The following is a 22,736-nucleotide window of genomic DNA, read 5'->3' as shown; positions in this document are numbered from 1 at the left end:
GGTTCTTCAACTCTTCCAGGTTCTGTGGGAGTGGTGGTACATAAACGTTGTCTTTAACGAAACCCCACAAGAAGAAGTCACAGTGTGTTAAATCCGGTGTCCGTAGAGGCCAGCTGAGAAATGCAAAGTTACCAGCTCCTTGACCAATCCAACAGTTCGGTAGAGTTTCATGCAGATATTCACGCACTTGGCGACTCCAGTGAGGGGTGCCCCGTCTTGTTGAAAAATGAAGTTGTCTTCGTGCAGCCTCGGAAACAACCAGTTTTGTAACATAGCGAGATACTGCTGACTGTTAGGCCTACCGCTCACTGGCAACATTTTGTCGGGCAACTATCTTGTTGCTCTGGCTAAATGCATTGAGTCTTATGGGAGTCCGCTCACTGAGGCGACGGTGACAGAAAAGTTGCCGAGGTGTCGCCAAGCAGGGCAACAGCTCGGCGACGGGACAGTTGCGCAACATTTAAAAATGCATTGAATCTTATGGGAGTCCGCTCACTGAGGCGACGGCGACAGAAAAGTTGCCGAGGTACCTCCAAGTAGAAAGGTAAAAAATAAATGTTTTCTATAAGTTTTTTCACCTAACAGTTCGTTCCGTGTATAGCGCGTGAAGAGAAGTGTTCGCAATTGAAACTAATACATTCTTTGATTAGTGACTAGCATGCCTTTAATTAGTGATAAAGACCATGAAAAATTAATTGAGGAAATAGAGAAACGCCCAGCGTTAAAGAAGAAATAGTGGAAGGAAGTGTGTTTCGCTGGTAAGAAACTAGAATGAGTTTTCCAGATAAGAAAAAACAACACAGGTAGGTATATTATTCGATAATGACATATTCTGTCATACTACACACTACTACTTTCATTAATTTCCTACAACTAGAAAAAAATACAGATAAAATTATCATTTTCAAGTTTCTTTCCATTTCAAATATAAAAAAGAAAAAAGTGTACAGTATAAAAAATGGCCAATTTTAAAATGTGAAGAATACGCGGGAAGAACGAAGAAAGCCAATTTTTATTTTATTGCTATACGTGGAACATCTGAAAGTACAGTTATGGTACAGGGTTGTCCGATTTCCGTTTTTGTTAGTTTCGTTCTGTTAGTTATTTCCAGTCGTTTTATATTTTCGTTATTCTTGTTATCTTTTAAGTCGAATAATTGTTCCCTTTCGTATTAGTTTACGCAATGCTGTTATTTTTGTCACTCATTGACGCTCAGGTACGTCATTTAGGGGGGCAGGGGGGGCAATTGCCCCCAAGAGTTTGAGGAATACATATACTTTAATCAATTGTCTACTAATATACTAGTACAAAACGTGAAAGTCTTATGTCGGTGGTGCTCTTGCCCCCATCAAGTGAAGTCTGAAATGACGCCCCTGTTGACGCTACCTTCTACTTCTAAAGTTTGATAGCATTGGCGTAATTAAGATAATTTGCTGGGGAGCCATGACCCCTTACTTCTAAAAATTGCAAGAACATTTTAGAAGATCTTGTTATAATAATGTTATATATGTCGTCTGAGTCCATCCCCCGCCCTCATTGTTAATCTCTTCAAATTATTTAGTTACGCATTGTTAGTTCCACTCATGGCTTGTTTGAGCTTATAGACCTTTAACACGCCCGAAACCCTGTGCATTCTAATTCCGAGTGTGGATTGACTTAAAAAAAAAATGAAAATGGTAAAGGTGCCCACGATAGGGTACATGTCTAATAGACCTTTAGTATTAATTTGAGGATGCTCAATCCACCCAATTTTGAGATTATTTTTCTCGAGACCCCATAGCTGGACATGTTAAGAAAATAGTTCTATTGGATTGAGCGTCTTGATACTAGTAGAAATGGTGTACTTTGAAATTTGTCCAAGCAGGTCTTATTTCATTTATTTAAATTGATTTATTTAACCATTGGAATGGCCTTTTTTTTTTTTTTTTTTTTTTTTTTTTTTTTTTTTTTTTTTTTTAAATGCCCGAAACCAGCAATTATGTGAACTGTTCCGGTTGCCGATTATGTAAATTGTGATATCAAATGTTCGGCAACTTTTCTCTTGCCGTCGCCAGTGAGCGAGGGTATGGCAACAAAACTGTTTTGTCTCCGTGAAGTTGCTGACTGCAGGCGGCAGCGACGAGATAGTTGCGCAACTGTTTTGTCGCCAGTGAGCGGTAGGCCTTAACCGTGTTTCCATTAAAGAAGAATGGGCCGTAAACAGATGATCGGGATATCGCACAAAACACATTGACTTTGGGCGAATCTCGTACATGTTCAATGACTGCATGTGGGTTCTGTAGGCCCCAAATTCGAACATTTTGTTTGTTTACCTGACCACTAACACGGAAAGTCGCTTCATCACTGAACACGATGTGTTGTGCAAAACTGTTATCATTGTCAATACCATCCAAAATCTCGTTACAAAATGCCACACGTTTGCGTTTGTCATCAGGACGCAGAGCTTGTAACAGCTGTAACTTGTACAGCTTCATAACCAACCGACGTCTCAAAACATGCCAAATTTTTGTTGTCGACATTTGTATCTCCTAACTGGCACGACGAGTTGATTTTGAAGGACTACGTTGGAAAGCAGTTTGAATTCGTGCAACATTTTCTTCAGGAACACGAGGGCGGCCAGGACTCTTTCCTTTACATACACATCCTGTATCTACAAACTGTCGATACCATCTGCGAATGTTCCACCCATTCGGAGGATCAATCTGGTAACTCAACCTGAAACGTCTACCTGAAACGTAATCACGGAATTGCACTTTGCAAACTCGAGAACAAAAAGTGATTTCTGTTGCGGAGTAGCCATTTTAAACATATGATGGTTACCAAGCAAAACAGAAGACAACTGACATCTAGCGCCTATTAATATAAACAAGAATATGTATTCGTTTCTCCAATAGCCGAGCCGAGGCGCAGCGATCGATAGTTTGGACAAAATAATTCTTCGTAATACGTATATTCTTTTTGAAACAGGGTGTACTTGCTATACAGCGCCATGAAAACTTTTTGCAGTTTGGAAAATGGTAACGTATTCGTCACTGCATGTTTTACTTCGGTTGTTTACTGATTAAGATATTTTTTTAAAAAAAAGTATGTTTATTGTACATATCTTTTTTTCGTCCAATGATTGTGAACTGATTCGCAAGATCACGGTTGGCCGCGTCTACTTTTAGATTTTGGTTGGATGGACAATATTGTGGAGCTACTGAATAACTGTTACATGTGAGAAACACATCGCGGAAAACACAATATAAAAGTCCGAAAATTCCTGATTTAGTTTTTATTCTGACATCGCTTAATAAATAAATCTGAAAGTTCCCGTACTTTACCAATTAAGAGAAGGATCATCATTTAAATTTCCTTTAGTTTCATTTTTTTTTCTAAATTCAAGTATAAGTGATATAAATAAAAAAAAATCAACAAGAATGATTTTTTTAAAAAGAAAGTCGTGATTTTTTTCAATCCTGCTCGTGCAGAAGATTATGTAATAATCACTGCTCCCGTAGTTCCATAGTTCAAGAAAATTATTCCCTTATTGATTTTATTTGGTAATATTGTTGTAGATACAAGTGTGAAATCATTTTATACTGAAAACAAATGACGCTTTAAAAAGGATATCGACAGTCTTACGTTTAAATTTATCATTCCAGAATACGGCTGGTACGACTGCATTGCAAATGTTAACTATTCACCAGCACCCTCTTGGTAAATAATAAGAGCTACTTTGCGTAACTTTTTCAGCTTCATTGTAATTTTGATTTCCGTAATACACAATGTATGGATCAGAAGATAAGTTTTGTGTCTTAATAATAATAGTAATGGGAATTACTGTTGCAGCATCTAAGATTCAAATATACTTTGATGACAATCTGTTCCTACCTCAGTTTATTGAAAAATACTGAGTGACAATACTGTTAGTTTCGTGTGTAAAGGAGATAGGAATAAGTGCATAAGTGACACAATTTTTCTACTATATTTCAGATGTATTATTTCAACAAATAAAAATTGATGTAACTGCAAATTGTAATCATTGAAGCTAAGAATTCTAGATACTGCACTTTTTTTTCTTTTTCTATTAAAAAGCCCAAATTAGCTTGTGTTGCTAAGCTAATTCCTGATTCACAAACACTCCTAACTGCGTTTGATTGCTTATTCTTGCTCTTTTTAAGACGACTTCTTTTCCACATTTTAATGTATACCTATAATTGAACAAGGAACACCAAGCATTTTAGACTTCACATTACTTTTGCTTCAGTGCAGTCCCTTTAGGCGAAAGCAATTTAATAGTAAGTAAAGGAAGATAGTAGAGAAAAAAGCGATAAAACTGTATCTACTTAACAGTTATTGTAAAGTTTAATACAAATGAAATTTTTACCATATTTTTATTTTGTATGATAATCGAATAATCGAAAATGTATACTTTATATATATATATATATATATATATATATATACGAGGGGGAGTCAAATGAAAACCATAATTATTTTTTTAAATATTATTTATTGGTCACACAGGGTACAGAAGTAAATCACTTTTCAACATAGTCCCCTCCTCGTTCAATGCAAGTCCGCCAGCGCTTCGGAAGAGCCTGAATACCTGCAGAAAAAAGTCTTTTGGGCGACGGCCCAACCACTCGTGCACCGCGTTGCGTACCTCTTCATCGGAGTGGAACTTCCTGCCGCCACTCCTTGCTCGCTCGCTTTGTTTCAGGCTGATGGTAATGCACCCATGTTTCGTCACCAGTGACGATTCGTGACAGGAAGGCATTACCGTCACGTTCAGCACGCCACGAAAGGTCTTCGCACGCATCAACACGTCGCTGTTTCAGTTCCGGCGTCAGTTGTCGGGGCACCCATCTTGCAGACACCTTATGAAACTGGAGAACATCATTCACAATATGATGTGCCGATCCATGACTCATGTGTACACATGCTGCAATTTCGTCTATTGTCACAGGGCGGTTTTCCAAAACGATGGCTTCAACGGTGCATGTGGCTAGTGGGGCTGCCATTTTGGAACTGTTGTTGCGCCGGTGTTTGTGCATCTGCCGGCTGCTGCCACCTAGGAGACATCCGGCATACTATCGTAAACAGGCATGCCAACTTACAGCTCACTGGCGCCATATGCGGATTTTTATTTCTATTTTTATGGTTTTCAGTTGACTTACCCTCGTATATATATATATATATATATATATATATATATATATATATATATATATATATATATATATATATATATATATATATATATTCTTTTATTATTATTATTTTGTTGAACGATCAATAAAGATCCTTGTATTTCGATTTATTTATTATTAACATTGTTATTAATAGTTTCAGGATAACAAATCAACCAATGTGAAAGCTACCGATAGGAATGAAGAAGCCGAAATAGAAAATGACAAAACAGTGGAAAGACTTGGTATGTTGAACCATTAGAAACTAATTTCAAGTTAAAAATTGTTCTTTTCTTGTCTTCTTTTTTTTGATACATATATCCCGAAGTGGATTTGGAAAAGTAATTACGTATGAGAAAATAGATGGATGGATCATAAGTCTTGCAACAGTTCCACAACCCAAACAGCAGGCGCGTGTATACGCTGTGATCAGCGGTAAGTACAAGGTCAAACTGGCCAAGAAGTAGTGTGGCAAGCGAATATTTGACACAGAGCCCGCCACTCAGGCAGTTTTTAATAGCAGTAACGATGAGTGCTCAGTAGCGTCTGATATGTGAATTTTTCTGTATGAGTTTGAACTCGGACATGACGTTGCAGCAGCAACCCAAAATATTTGTCATATAAAAGGGGAAGATACAGCGACCGCAGCAAAGTAACGCTGGTTTCAGAAATTTCGTGCAGATTTTTTAAGATTCCCAGAATTTGATTTTCAGTGAGAGCTGATGTTCTTATTCCACGTTGAGCTGTAGGTGGAACGTCTCATATTACCGTTTAAAATTTATAGGACAATTTGGTATGACATAAGAAGAATTCTCACGTTTATTTGAAGTCAATAAGTCAAGTACTTACCGAGATATACGGAATTTTGTAAAAGCTGAGAATTTTGCGCTGCAGAAGTTGGTAACGCTGTCAGCTCTTACAAAATTCCGAATATCTCGATAAGTACTTGACTTATCGACTTAAAATAAACGTGAGAATGCTTCTTATGTCATACCAAATTGTCCTATAAATTTTAAACGATAATGTACTTATGGCCTTTTTCGAGTTATTGAACCATATCCAAACTCGACTTTTGTCTTTTCTGTTATGTCAACACTGTTTAACGAACCCATCTAAACTTGGTGTCAATGTAAACCGTTCTGGTCAATATTTAAATTATTGTGCAAAACTAGTGTGTACCTCACTCCCTGTGTGCAAAAGGCGTTTAAATGTGACACATATTTAACGTTATTTCTCGAGAAGTTTGCAACATTGACCTGCGGGTGGCATATTTTTCGTCTTCCTTTTTAATGTTGAATTCAATTATGAAATACAATTTAGGTCGTTCCATTTTAAAAATCATAACTTTATATTGAGTTGGCAACACTGTTCATCCGGTGATGTCAAATAATACGTCTACCAATGTGCCCCTTTATATAGTTGCTTCGTGCAAAGTTTCGCTTCTCTCTATCTTTTGGTTTCTCCATCATCAAGGTTTGACATTATAAATGGCGCACCCGGTGTATATATATATATATATATTCATTAGCATTAGAAAGCCTGGAATTTATTGCCACGTGACTTACTAGCTGTAAAAGAATTACGTGTTCCATATTTCTTCTGTACTTGTTGCTGATGTTTACGGAGAATTACATATTTGTCGTTCAATCTGTGTAAATAAAAATGAATGTAACATCGTCTGATACTTAACTCCTCAATTGTTGCACCTATTTTGATGATTTTGGGACATGAGTGCGCCCTGATCTGTCTTAAGTTGTTAGTGCATTTTCGGCAAGGAGAGGAATGAAAGTGAGGGAAGATGACATGTAAAAATAATGGAAAATGACCGATATTAGTGTCAGTCCGTAGTTTTCAGGATCGCTGAGAGAGTAACATCCCCGATGAAGTTTAAGTCCAAATTCGTCTCCCATCCGTATTTAAGGGGAAGGGGGAAAGAATTCAAGTATTTTCAATAAACATTCTTCCTGTGCGAAAAACTGGCATTTCAGCTAGTATTTTTAAATTTTTGATATAATTAAGTCCTCAAGGTACACAACAAATTTAAGAATCCTTCGGAGAATACTGTATTACGTATAGAAGACACACAGAAAATGTAATTGTTTACTGCTCAGTTTTATAGTTAATAAAAGTCGCTAGGTAAAAGTTGTAGCCTAAGATATCTTCTAAAGAAAAACTAAAGTATTGTGTAATATTAAGTTGAGCAAATATTCTTGATAGAATTTCCATAAAAATGCAATGAGGTAAGTAGAAGAAAGTGAGGAAAATTTCTTGCACAAGTATTATTTGAGAGCGGTTACATTATTACATCAGTGTATCAGTATTTGCTCATTTTGGTTCGGTTTGGTTACGATATTTAGCGTCCCTTTTCAACACCGAGGCTATATGAGACATGGACCTATAGTTTAAGGTGGTATCCGAACCATCGTAATGCGTTCAATGTGTTCCACAAGGAATCAAACCCGAGATCTCGTATACCAAGGGCTCGCGTTCTAGCTACTAGACTATCGGGAAAGGCTTCCACACTTTGTAGTAAGGAGAATTAAAATATATTCACAGAAATATATTCAATCTCTATTAGTGTTAAAAAAATTTACTTGCTTACTCTTTTCCTTACTACCTATGGCGTAGGAGCCTGGATAAAGTCCCTCTAGCACCTGTCTTGTGCCACCTCTCCCATTTTCTTTAAATTTGTCTTTTCCTCTCATACTCTTTTCCATTCAGATGTTTATGGTCTACCTCGTCCTTCCTTCGTCGTCTTCCTTGCCTTCATTACTCGTAGTAATTCTTACTTGATTCGCCCTCATAACATGCACATACCGTTTAGCTGTCTTTCTTTTACTACTTTTATTATCGCCTAAATTTTACATTTTGGAATTAGTATTTGCGAAAAATTAGAATGTCTTCTTCCCTGTATTAGGATATGTATTTCAGTCAGTGAAAGTATAAAAACTCAGGTCGACCTAAATGGTAACTGTTCAAAAGTTAATTTCAAACCATTCAAATTAGGGAAATTAAGATATTTTAGAAATGACACTACCACTAGTGGGTTCTACAGAGTTTTGTTCTTTCTATTCGACTAAACTTGGTAGTAAATGTCATTTGGAATGTTACCATTCAGCTTAACGACCTTGAAATCTATAGATTCAACACTAATCTCGGTCATTTTGGACATTTTATTTTTCACTCCTGAACCCCATGCCAATATGTGCTGAACTGGGACTTAAACGCATTGAAAGTGTCACTTCTCATCTCAGTGACCCCGAAAACTATGGATTCAGGATTAAGATCGGTCGTTTCCGATTATTTTTATGTCGTCCACGGCCTAGAAGTGTCGTATCTCCATAGTATTTTTTTCAGATTGTAAGTGATATGTATATCACCTTTGGTTGTGATTGTTCCAGACTTATGTGGAGCATACATACATCCATTATATATATACATAGATATAGCTATAGATAGGTAGGTAGGTCGGTCGGTCGTCAAGTTTACCATCTTATTTTTGACCAACTTTTAGCTCCATGCAGTAAAGTAGTAAGTCTAAACTCATATAAAGTAGTAATTTTGTTCTTAGCTCCATGTCTTCTTTTCCTAATATTGTTTTCTCTATTTGATACTGCACATATGTTGCTTGTATTCTGTATTTAATTTCTTTACTTTTTCATTCGTAGTAAATACTATTTCTAGATATTTGAACTCGTTATATTTTCTCTCTAATATTTTTGTATGTGTTAATGTCATACAACAGGGGGAGGAGATAACAGACTATTCATGCAGTGGTTGATAATATGTGTTAAGTGACTAGGAAAGTAACTTTCCTCCTAGAATGTTAAACTATAAATGGGGAGTACTTATAGTTATTTTCGTACATTTATGAAAAATGGATGTATTAAGAGTGTTTAGTGGGAGTGGCTGGTAATTAATTGTATATGGACTTAACTAATTTTTTCTTATTATTTCTGTATTGACATAACTTTGCATGCACATTCGTGACTCATCTGTTCCTATTGACTAAAAATTATGTCTTACAGAGACGCTGAAAGACGAGGAGGATGACATACTTCGAGAAGTGGCACACAAACGAAAAACTTATCCTAATAGATGTGCTGTGTACCTGGGTAATATGTTGAAACTCCGACATGAGAAATTGGTATGTCTTACTTAGTTTTTAATTTTCTAAAATAATATAATGTTACGTAATAATATAAATGAGTAGATCACAAAGAAAGAAAACTGGTACTAAACTAAATAAGTATCTATCTATCTACTATATATATATATATATATATATATATATATATATATATATATATATATATACGAGGGTCATTGCAAAAGTCATGGCAACTATTTTTCTTTGTCAAAAATGATAATGAATAAAAAATTCTAAAATATGCAAATGAAGGTTAGTTCCAATGTAAACATTACATGGAGGGAAATGGACGAACACACAGACCACCATAAAGATATAGCACAGGAAAAAAGACGAACAAAATTTTGTCCTTTCAAACGTGTTTTATTGTCAATTGCAACAGTACACAATAGTACAGGGCAGAAACACGTACCTGTAATATCTTAAGAGTCTCTCGAAGTAGTCTCCCAAAGAATCCATCACACACTGTAAACGCTGTGAAAGACTATGGCCTCACTTTGAGCGAATCTTCGGATCTCACACGTGACTACTGTGGCAGTCTTCACGTGTTCGAAAGCGTGTTCCACGCAATGGCTCTTTCAGCTTTGGTATGAGGTGATAAGTCTGGCAAATATGGCGGATGCTCTAAGATGTCACAGGTTACTATTCCTGCCCTGTACTATTGTGTACTGTTACAATTAACAGTAAAACACGTTAGAAACGACAAAATTTTTTTCCGTCATTTTTCTCGTGCTGTATATTTATAGTGGTGTGTTCATCTCCCTACATGTAATGTTTACCTATGAACTAGCCTTCCATTTGCATATTTCAGTATTTTTTTTTATTCGTTACCATTTTCGAGAAAAAGAAATAGTTGCCATGACTTTAGCAATTACCCTCGTATATATCTTTGTTAAATCAAGTAAACGAATACAGGTATTTTGGTTCATTGACATGGTTCAGTAGAGCAGTAAGATTTGGAACACAAACATACTGAAGTCATTTTATAGAAATCTTTAACTTCAAGCTTTCAAAAGTTCTTCGAACTAAAACTATAAAAGTTATATATGCCGAATTTGAATGTGACACTTACTAAGAAATGCTGTGATCCCACCATTGCTTGTGTTCGATCTGGAAGCCAACTCTACAGACTATTGTCCGGCATCAAAGTTTCCATTGCAGAATGCTGTGTTACACCTGGATCATAGGTATTGCATCCCACTTCTCTTTACAGATTTCCACAGACCGGTGGCAGTGCAGACTCGACGATGGGATAGGCATCTCTTTAGAAGTCCAAAAGTACAGTAGTTCATTAAGCTGGCATCTGGACTCATGACAAAAATGTCAGAAAAGATAGTTGCGAAATTCCAGTTTACACACACACTTTTATATATATATATATATATAATATTAAAATGTATATATCAGACATTTAGAGTAACGAGAAAATGAATGAAAGACGTAGGATATGGAAATCCCATAGAATTCACATATGTGGTGATATCAGTATATTACAAGTTATATGCAACCAGCCGGCAATAAAAGCGACACAGTGATGAAGGCCCCAGAAATAAGTTTATATCCTCTATAAGTGACTATAAACTAACACTACTTTATTAGTGGAACCGTGTTTGTGGTTCTGCGGAAGGACTCCGAAGTTTTTTTTTTTTTTTTTTCGTATCTTTTGTATACAATATATTTGAAAACTGTACGATTATTTGAAAATATTTCGAACGAAATATTTGAAAATAAGTACGATTTTTTTCTGTTCATTCAGAGTACATTCGTGTTTTGAGCCTGATTCTAAGAGGTGAGATAAACGGAAGGTGTTAAACTGCTAATACAGCATTCTTTAGGGTTATTATTATTATTATTATTATTATTATTTTATTGTGGTGCGTACACATTAGCAAGACAAAATACCTAGGTACAAAATGCATTTACTACAAGAAAGATAATGTGTTTCGAATTGTTTTCCAGTCCTTAAATAGTTACAAAGAATTTTTTTAAGCTAGTCTCTTCAGTGTTGTCTAAAGTATATTTTTGGTGTTTTCAATACTTTCTTGTGTAGAACACTAACGCGACTACCTTGTTTGTCTTTTCTAAAAGATTGTTATGTCTTTTAATTGGAGTGTAACTTTTATTATATATAACCATACAAAGTATTATCCGCAACTATTTTTTGGTGATGGTAAGGATGTTTGTTTAATATTTCATTTAGCATTAGTGTATATATTTTAACGAAAGCTGGAAGAAAAAGAACAGGTTTGAATTCTCGAAGATAGGTAAATAATGCCACTATTATTATTATTGAATAAATAGTTTGAAAATATCAAAATGATTCCCGGTCCAAATAACAGAACAGCAACCAAAAGTAATGAGTTTGCAACATGTTTGGAATGCTTAAAAAAGACTTAGGGTAAATATGGCTATCAAATCAAGCAAGAATGTGAAACAGTATTTGACGCATTGTGAAAGTTAGTTACCAATAAATTGGAGAAAAGTTGTGAATATTATATTTTGAATACCAAAAGTAGCGTTATTACTAAAATTGGAGCATTAGAGATTTTGGAAATCAATTTTCTGCGTCAGTATTGGCCCAGTATTTGGAAAACAATGACTTGCATGACATAAAAGATATGTTCATAAACAATCCAAGAATGACGTTGAAAGGGAAGTAATGGGAGACCTCATAAAAACCGAGAACCCACAATTAAATTCAAACATTGGTGAATTAAAGAACGGTTGGAACACCATTGTAAATTTATTTGAAAAATATTAAGGGCACATAGGAAAGAGAGCCGATAGCAAAGGGAAGTACACAGAAGGTATAATCAGTATAAGTGACAAGTCTCTTTGAGCTAGACTTATGAATTTAATAATCGGGCTTGCTTATGTCCTTTTGCTTTTGACTTTTTTTCGTGTATATTCGTTTTCTTCCCCGTTATAGCCTTCTCCTTCCGAAGATTGTGAGTGTAAATTTTGATAATTTGAATTGCAAGCTTAAAATTTCAATAAATCATCATAGAAGCGTTTGAGTTTTCGTTTTTCAAACTGTGTTTAAGAAGTTTTGTAGTATTTACTAAGAAAAGATTTCTCCCACCTGATGCGTTCTATTTTCCGATCGGATCACCACACCTGTTTTCTTGTCAAATGATAGATCTTCGTGGCTATAGGTGTTTCGTTCTTCTCCTACATTTTAACATGTTCCTATCTATTGTAAATGTTGTACAGGTACATTTTTCACTAACTTTATTTCTGTCATAATAAATGCAGATTCTGAATATTATATTCCTATTTGCTTGTATAATTAATTGGTATCTATATGAAAATAGTGTAAACTTCTAACTATTGTAAATCAATGTTTATTAATGAAGTTGGTTATACTGCTTCATTGTGTGTCCAAATTCAACTCTGAAATCTTTGTTCTGATAAAATACAAGTTGTATGCGTTTATTTTTAGAAATGAAGAGGTTTTACATAAAATATGTTTATCTCTAATCCTTGTGACAGGTTCAACTGTTTAAATAATCGTGACATCGCTGAATTACCTTTTACATTCCGAACATTTTCCTTAATTCAAACTCCTGTATTTGTTTTATTCATATCATTGTATGATTTATTACATTCAAACTGGCTTCGTATGCATCGAGGGTGACCAAAACACTTACAAGATTTCTATAAGCGATGAGTAATTTTTCTTTGTTTTTGGGTAATTTTCATGTGTTTCATGTAATTTTCATGTACTTTCTAGTAATGTTAGTCAATATATTACTTGGCGTGATCTGGAGCCGAGACGTACCCTTTACTTTACTCCTATTCGGATTATACTTAAAATACTTGAAAGAAAGAAAAAAAAACTATATAATTAATATCGGAGGGTTCTCAACTGTTGAGAGGTGGGATTTATTTCTTCTCCCAATGTGGCTTAGGGGTTTACCCAGCCTTTATGAAGTGGAGATTTTCAGTTTAAGGGCGACCATAGCTTGGTGTCGATTCCATCACTTTCTGTAAGTCGAGTAGACCTTTAACCGCTCATTGGCTAGATCCGAAAGTGGAGCGCCTCAATGTTATTACTCTGAAATTGCAACGGAAGATAATTCCGTCTGATACAGTGGTTCCGAACCTTTTTGACTGTAGAGACACTCTCCTGCATGCCCACGATATCGCAACGTAGTTGTTTGATTTTTTTTATTAATAATAATAGAACTTATACTATTCTAAACCTACAAGTTTCTCTATGTAATACTGAGCCTTGTTGTTGCCAGGTGGAAGCGTTGACTCTTACAGTCTGTCTCAAAATTGATTTTAACCAATTATTAAATATTTAATGATTTTCAAATTCTAAAATTTCACAATACACTATGGATCTGCACGACACACGGATTGGGAAGCAATTCAACCGTCAAAGATATTCCGTGACATAAACACTAAATTGTCCAAGCACAACAAACAGTTGTTGTACAGTTTCTGTGGTCTGAGTGGCTAAATAACGATTTCAAGGGTGATAGTTCGTTCCCTGAACAGTCATATATTCTAAGTGCCGTAAGACGGAGACCCGGGCTCAGTTTTCAATCCAGTCATGTATTTTTCATTATTTGTGTAGCATTGAATTCGCGCCTATGTAGGAATTGGTATAATATAAAATCGGTTATTTTCTCTATTTATCATATATAGAAGTATATCAGTTTATATAGTAACAGAAAGATAAAGGTATATGAGTGGCTAAACGTAAATAATATTTTTATTGATTTTTTAAATTAATGATTTATTTATTTATTTATTTATTATTACTATTATTATTTAGTTTAACTTTCCCCAATTATATAACGAGGCCGAGGGAGACATGGATGATAGTGGTGGAATGACAAAAGTGGGAAGAAACGGGACAAGTCTCAGGAAACCCACGCACACGGTATTTGTCCATACAAAACAATAATAAATGAATAAATAAAAATAAAAGAACATACTTCAAACTATTTCAAATTTATTACAGTCAAAAAACAATTTCGAAAACAAAAACTACATAACACCATGTTTTACATTTGGGAGAGCCATGTTTTATTTCTAGTGGGAGTGCACGTGGTTTGCATCCCTGTTGAACCAAAGGTGTGTCTTATGTAGCTTCAGTGCTGAAATGGGAAGTTAGCCTTTTACACATGGAAAGGAGTAATTTGACTATTTCATCGGAGTGAAAACTCCAAAATTAAAAAGCGACCAAGAACTTAAAAAGAAAGAAAAAAAAAGCATGGTATGCTAGATACGTTTCTTAAAATATAACTTGCTTTCTTTTTTTATGTAATCTGTTTCTTTCTAACTCCCAACTCTTGCTTTATTGTCAGTTACTTCTACTGATTTTTTTTTTTTTTTTAATTTAGTAACTTTATCGACTCAAGAATCATTGTGTATGCATTAATTAATGTTGCTTTTCATCTGTTTCAGAATAATGCTCGAGTGATCCCGTATATAAAGTCTCAAAACAAACATCTTGATCTCGTTACGGAGGAGCAACGGAAACAGTTCGATAAAAATAACCGCATTATTTCCGATGCGTTGAAACGTTCAAATAGGGTTAGTAGAAAAATGCATTAGTATCTTATTATCTTAAGACTATGGTTACTGTTATTTTTAACTTGTGGTTAACGTCACCATTACTTTATATGAAGGCTAAAGGGAAAAACTAACTTTTCTTTACATCATATTATGAAGTATTCAAAATAAATCTATTATTATTCTTTAAAAGAGTATGAAATAAAAACATACACATCACGTCACAAGTGTAGCAAGTACTCTTATATAACAACGCGAAGTTTTAAGGACGCAAGTAAGCACTACATAGTAACAAGGAAGTTAAGAATCACGGGAAAGAAAGCAACTTTGTGGGAATTAGCTCTGGGAGTTGGGATTTGGTGAATGAGGTTAACAGTTGGATAGAAAGCTCAGAATCATCTCTGCTGACTACATGACTACCTTACATTTCTTTGCTATGTTTTACAGCTAAAGCCTTTTGTCAATATGATTTACGAAGACCAACCTAGTATAAATAATTTGAATTCTTTATTGATGTCGAGCAATGTCTAAATGTTTTCCAGCTATACCTAGAATAATTATTATATTTCTAAACTTCCGTTAACAATTTGGCGATAGCTTACAAGCTATCATATTTGATTGTGTTAGGATTTTTCCAAAGTTTATATGTAGATTTGCTTTAAGTTTATATGTATTCATTTTGACGTCGAACGTGAGTATCCAGTGTCCCAGTTGATGCTTAGCCATTCCGTGTCCTGTCAAGCGACACGTATTCTCACATTTGCAGTCTGAATGGCTAAGTAGCATAGTTATTAACGCACGATAAGCCGGAAATTTAGGTTTGATTTACGATCCTGCCCACATTTTCAGAATTTTGGCATAACAATTTGTGAAGCAGCTAATGTGATACATATCATTCCGGTATTAAAAACCTTAAAACTCTTCATCACGCTTCTCTCTCTTTTTCTCTGTTTTTATTATTATTATTATTATTATTTTATTTTATTTTTTTAAATGACTAAATAGCAACCTATAGTGCAATAGTTTTAACGGGTCGTTTAACTTTTATAAGTAATATTAAATGAACTAAAAGTTTACGACGCTGTTCATACGATGGAAAAATTTCAGAATCCCGACAATTATGACATAAATTCAATGTGTCTATCGGTCACGAAGGTCACGAAATCAGAAAACGTTCATGAAAGTCAAGAAATTTAGCTTTTGGGTCACTATTTTTTTATTTATTTATTTTTTATTTTTTTATTTTATTTATTTATTTTTTTTTCTGTACAGATATAAGTACAGACTCAAAAATTTCGTTCATAAAACGTCAAAATTCACCACCAAAAATGTCTATGGTCGGCTTTGGACGCTACCAAATCGCAAGCAAAGCATGCTTCTATCGCATACATGAAAATTCGACCTAATTGACACCCAAATTTGCTCTTGAGAATGATTCGAAGTTTTTTGGTTTGGTAAAGAAAAGGTCACGAAATTTCGTTTCGGAATTTTAGTAGACACCCTGAAACTGCGTTCACAGATTTTTGGGTTATATGGCATCATATAATTTTGTAAAGTACAACTACAAACCACATTTTTTGGATCAAAAGATCCAATATATTTCAGGCAAAAATTTTCTTGTATGCCTTATATCTCGAGAAGTACATATAGTGCAGCTGAACAAAAACCAACAATTTACTCAGTATGATGTGCTTATTCCGTAAAAAATATGAAAATTCGATTTACGGACCGTTCAAAAATTTTGTGGCTCCTGATCCATAAATTTCAATATATATCATCCACTCAAATATTTTCTTGTACGCCTTATATCTGGAGAACTACATATAGTGTATTCAGATGAAAACTTACGATTTACTCGGTATGATGTGCTTATTCCATAAAAAATACGAAAACTAGATTTAGGTGCCGTTCAAGAATTTTGTGGCCCCTGATCCAAAAGTTCAGTATATTTTATACAATCAATTTCTTGTACCATATTTTTAGAACTACATATAGTGTAGCCAAACTAAAACTAACAATTTACTCAGTATGATGTGCTTATTCCGTTAAAAATACGAAAATTCGATTTATGGACCGTTCAAAAATTTTGTGGCCCCTGATCCACAAAACTTAATATATTTCATATAGTCAGACATTTTCTTGTACGCCTTTATATCTGGATAACTACATATAGTGTAGCCAAACCTAAACTAATTAGTTAGTTTGATGTCCTTATTCCGTACAAAAATACAAAAACTAGATCTAGGTGCCGTTAAAAAATTTTGTGCCTTCTGATTCTTACACCAAAACTAACAATTTACTCAGTATGATGTGCTTATTCCATTAAAAAAAATACAAAAACTCGGTTTACGGACCGTTCAAAAATTTTGTGGCCTCTGATCCACAAAATTAAATATATAACACACAATCATTTTCTTGTACGCCAAATATTTTGAGAACTGCATATAATGTAGCCAAACCAAAACTAACAATTTACTCAATATGACGTGCTTATTCTGTAAAAAATACGAAAACTTGATTCACGAGCCGTTTAAAAATTTTGTGGCCCCTGATCCCAAAAAAATCAATATATTTCTTTCAATCAAAAATTTTCTTTTACGCCTTATTACTCGAGAACTACATATACTGTAGTGTAGCCAAACTATCATTTAACTCAATATGATATGCTTATTCCGTATTAAAAAAAAAAAATGAAAACTCGATTTAGTTGCGTAAAAAATACGAAAACTTTTGGAGCCTCTGATCTAAAAACTAATTATTGGCCAAGATCGCAATCTTTTGATGTATTTTTGGATCATTCCTAAAATTCTTGGCCAAGATCGGAATCTTTTGATCCATTTTTTGGATCATTCCTAAAATTCTTGTTCATTTATTTAATATTTCACAATTATGCTCCGAGACTAGGGAAGACAGTTATGGTAATAATGAACGTAATGGTGGAATGGTTCCCTTCATAAACTTACAATATTGTTCGTTGTTTAAGTTTATTCATGAGAACTCAAAAGACTAGTGAGAAGCGTGGTGAAATTTCATTCATCCACACTGTGGAGTGCAGGGGAGGAAAAGAGAAATCTCCGTATGGAAACCATATGCAAATCTCTCTCTTACTACCTCTTTACCTACAGGAATGTTGTATCATACTAATTTAATGAAAATTTCAAGATTATACCAAATAAATAATAGTAATTAATTAGATTTAAATAAAAGTCAGTAGAGCCAAAATTAAAAAAAATATATATATATATATATATATATATATATAATTTCTATGATTCCATTCCTGTAAGTGTGAGTTCCTTATTTAAAGTCCTGTATCCCTTTCGGACTTCCTTTGATATGTGGACTAACGCATGACTTATCTGCCACCTTAGTGTATCAAAGAATAGGTGTGTAATTACTTTCGGATGAGTAGAATATCTGGCACCAGAAAGAATGCAACTCAGAAGAACTGCAGGAGAACAGAATTAGTACATTGGTACTCACCATACCGGTTGAAACTCAGCTTTGAAGAGAACAACTCCAAGATAATTGAGGTGAAACACATTTATTTCATTCACTCACTATTATTGACCTTCACTAACAAAAACATAATTATGCACTGATAACTACACTTCACACGATTATAAAAAAAAAAAAAAAAAAAAAAAAAAAAAAAAAAAAAAAACTTTGACATTCTCTCAAATGTCTTCATTAGAAAGTTAGCTTAATGAATTAATCTTTTCAAATCACTTCGGATAGGTATTTCTGTAACAGTTCTCTTCTTAATCTTCTGGAGAAGTCTGTCCGTTATTCCACTTCTTTTTGTCTCTGTAGATGATGAATAGTTTCTCTATCCTGAAAAAGAACTATCCCTTCTTATGGTATTGGTAGCATTCAGGCTAACTTAACGTCCTTCTTGCCTGAGAATGACGGTAATGCCACTAATTGAAATATGCATTTGTATCTTTTAGTAAAAAAAAAAAAAAAAAAAAAAATAAATAAAAAAATAAATTATATATATATACGGAATAAAATATGTGTATAAAAACGTTTTATTTTGCGGATGTTCCACTAAAAACTTGCAATAGAATATTGCCACTTTCCTTGGGCCTGATGATTACATACATTATCACAAGATAGATAATTTTCACTGAAGTAATATATATCTATATATTTATCTATATATAGGAGCGATATAATCTGAATATTTTTCACTGTTTCAATTCTTCCACCAGTCTTATGTTTTATCTTGCTGGTACTAAGAATAAACTGAAACTAAAAGAGTACCTTGTGTGTTAATTCATATTTCATTAAACTTCTTCAAAAAATCACAGTATCAAAATTAACGTCTATCCTCTGACTCCTTTATAGTTTTTTTTTTTTTTTTTTTTTTTTAACTACTGGTGTTGTTATAATAAATCACCTATAATTACATAAAATAAAACAAAATGCAGTATGATGGTCAGAACTTAAGTGTAATTGTCCGAGTCATGCTATGACCATGCCTTCCAAAGTTAGAAAATTACAAAGTTTGTGAGTTTAAACCGCTCATAACACCACTTAACCTGACACTCTCGTATTCAATACCGAACTAACTATTGAAACCTCAAGATTCTAGTTTTAATTCTCTTGCAGTTTCTCAAAAACATTACACTCGCGCCGCGTATGGTCGCTTTTTCATATGGGACAATAGGTCTTCCCTTTTTCTTTTCAACTTTAACCACCTAACGGGTTTTGGTAACGGAAGTCTCTTATTATTGTTTACATTAAATATATTGATTAATTTTATAATTATTCTTGATTGTCATCTCATACTAACTAATGTACCATAAACTCCATAGTTTTAGCTTTATACCGATACCAAATACATAGTGATCTCTTTCTAATAACACCTTTAAATCAATATTTTTTAAATTCGATATTAAATATTTTACAACTACATCTCTGTCAGCATGTTTTTGCTGCTCTGATCTTTACTGCCCTCTACAGGAGTTATTTTGCAACTACCTACGTTCATGGCGCGTAAGTAGTGTTGTTCTACAGGTTTCTGCTAGTGAGTGAACTTTCATTACTTATTACACAAAGTTAACTATACATGAACATTATAAATATATCCACACTCATTCCTTTTACTGCATACATATGAGAAAATGAGTCGTCATCTTCCAATAAAGCGAAAATAAGTGAGTTTCTGAGGGTGTGCACCAAATTTCTTCTGCTTCGTGCGGCTTCTAAAGCTCCACCCTCAAGTAATGCGAGATGTGTTTGGGCGTTTCTATTTCTTTTCCCGCGATGAAAAAGAATGTTTGAAACTACAATTACACGGAAGGATGGCAAAAGGAAAACAAAATAAGATTGCGCGTAGCTTTCCAAAACATAGTTGATTAGTCTACGTAATACTTATCTTTATTTTAATTATTATTATTAATTGCTACTATTCTAGGCTTAATTCTGGTGAGCTTGGGAGAAAGTTCGCGTATGTTTTCATATATTCGCTACGCCAGCTAGAATTCTTGTGAAATCGGTAGCTATCCCTTGGTTTTAACACGTCTTTGTCCTTCGGTTTTGATATCTGTGTGTTAAATTTTGACAATGGACAATTCTGTCGCCTTTTCGGTAGTGTTACAACTTAAGTTATTTTATAGTTTTTCAGTACTATATAGTATCCTTATGGTTACTTAAAATTATAAAACAGTAAATTTTACATCCAGCTCACAGTAAGTGGTTGGCAAGGCTGACCACGCATAGATGACTGATCCTTTTTAGCGTTGTTGTTTCTAACAAACCTGAATAAAAAAAATTCTAACTTACTAGTCTATCTTTCTATATATACATGTATATAAAATCCAATATCTGTCGTTATGTTCTCGATATAAAGCTTGAATTTTATATTTATGAAATAAAATAAGTATGATTTTAGGCTAATCAATAAAAATAATAATAATAATATATGAAAATAAAGAAAAAACATTTCCATTTTGATATGCAAATTAATGGAAAAGTCTAAATATAATATAATATAAAATTATTAATACAAATAATAAAGACTGCGTGTGATAACACGTTTGTGAGAGAGAGAATGTGAGAAAAAAACTCTCATTTTAACATTTTAATAGCAAATATAATTCATATACAGATATTTATTGCTGGCAGCGCATCAAAGTATCCAATTCAAAAATAGGACAATTGTCACTTACCATGTTTTCCTTCTTAGTTCTTCATTTATACAAAATTTATTGTAAGAAACTGTCTTGTGTATACAGAAACTTATAAATTGGTGTGAATTCACCCTCTTATCTTATTTTATTTATTTATTTTTATAAAAAAAATACAAATCTGAACTTCAAGCAATGAAAATAATGTGAAAAATCAAAGGAAAGTATTTGGTATTGCATGAAAATCGAATAATTTTTGTAGAAGTTATCAAAGGAAAGTTGTTTCGTTTTTACATTTTGCACGAATGTTGGCGGAAATTCGTAGCCTGAGCTTGAGTTTACTCCATTATTATTATAGCCTCAAGTTAAGGTCAGATAAATTTTACGGAAGTTAACGCGGAATAGACAGACACATACAGTCACAAAGTACGTGTGAGAAGCTCTCTTACACTCGCTTCATTATTCTTATTTATACTGAAGTGGGTGAAGTTTAATAAAAATACATCCGGTTTTGCCCAAACTTGGTTGGTGATGTGTTTGTATTCTCGAAATCATCCCTATTTTGGGGGCTGAAATCTCCAATATTGATAAGTGGAAGACGGTAAATTGAATAGTTCGCGCAAATAAAACTCGTCACAGTTACTTTCCACTCACTTTTACTGTGCATACGGAACCACTAATACAACTATTATCATAGAATTATTTACGTTGCTGCTTACTCCTTCATTAATCGAGGCTTTCTGTTTTCCTCCGAAGATTCATTGCTTTGTTTTGAATCTCTGATGTTCGTAGTAAATTTGAGGATGGATTTTGAAGATTTGAAATACTTTGCTCAAGGTGCAAAATTTCCGGTCGCCAGATCACCGTTGGCGACGAGAAGTATTCGGCGACAAGTGTTCAGTAGGATTGCTTTCTGCCTAAACTCACAGGGCTGCGCAGTTTCTGTTTCGCACGAAAATAATTGTCACTGAAGTGAGAGAAAACACGGAATGTGAAGTCTTCATAACGTTGTAATTCACCCCTCCTTCCCCACAGAATTGTCCAATTCAAAATTTATTATCCTGAATCTAATTGTCTGGTTTTGAAATGTTGTGCACTGGTGTAACCTCTTTCTTTGTCAAATCAAAGGCTCTGTATGTCTGTCTGTCTTTGAAATTTTGCTCCGTGCTTTGCTTTTTCCACGAGATAAATCGCTTGCATTTTAAACATTTTCCCCTGGATATGGAGCAAAATATTCCCAAACTAAACCTCTTTTTCCACTTGGTAATATCGTTGTGTGTTCTTCTTCCATTCTTTCTCAAATGCCCATTGTTCAGGAATAGGTGAAGAACTGAACTGAATTTCCTTCCGAGTTCAGCAATATGTGATCTATGATTGTACTTTTTTTTCGTTTTAGGCAGTGATGCCCTTATTGTTGTAAGCTGCCGTTTTTGAGGGTTGTTTTCGCTAACTGATAAGTTGAGGGCTAGACTATCCAAATATTTTCCAACCTTTTTCTTCCTTTTTATAATCATTATTATTGCTGATACTTACACACTATCAACAATTATCACATCGATCCAGTTATACAATATAACATTAACGTTCAGCGTTTCTCTAACGAGATCAACAACAGGTCTATAAGAAGAGAATAGCTTTTGTTTCAAAGTACATTACAATACGATCCATTTCAAAGATTCGTCCACAAAAATTTGCATTGTGGAAGAATGAAAGTCGTAGCCCGATAATTTGTATTTATAAATACAAGAA

General features: G+C 34.1%; 1 protein-coding gene across 1 annotated transcript in view; it reads left to right on the top strand.

Moving 5' to 3' along the window:
- LOC145664408 (uncharacterized) overlaps window positions 1-22,736 on the top strand; it is a 30,342-nt gene that overhangs the window by 4,182 nt on the left and 3,424 nt on the right. Inside the window, exons 2-4 of the mRNA XM_081731090.1 lie at window positions 5,332-5,419; window positions 9,203-9,321; window positions 14,746-14,874. Coding sequence (XP_081587216.1) covers window positions 5,332-5,419; window positions 9,203-9,321; window positions 14,746-14,874 — 336 coding nt within the window. The remainder of the gene's footprint in view (window positions 1-5,331; window positions 5,420-9,202; window positions 9,322-14,745; window positions 14,875-22,736) is intronic.

Source organism: Thermobia domestica, chromosome 11, assembly GCF_964235325.1.
Source record: "Thermobia domestica chromosome 11, izTheDome1.hap1.1, whole genome shotgun sequence".
Taxonomy (NCBI): Eukaryota; Metazoa; Arthropoda; class Insecta; order Zygentoma; family Lepismatidae; genus Thermobia; species Thermobia domestica.
This window is presented reverse-complemented; position numbering and strand designations above follow the sequence as displayed.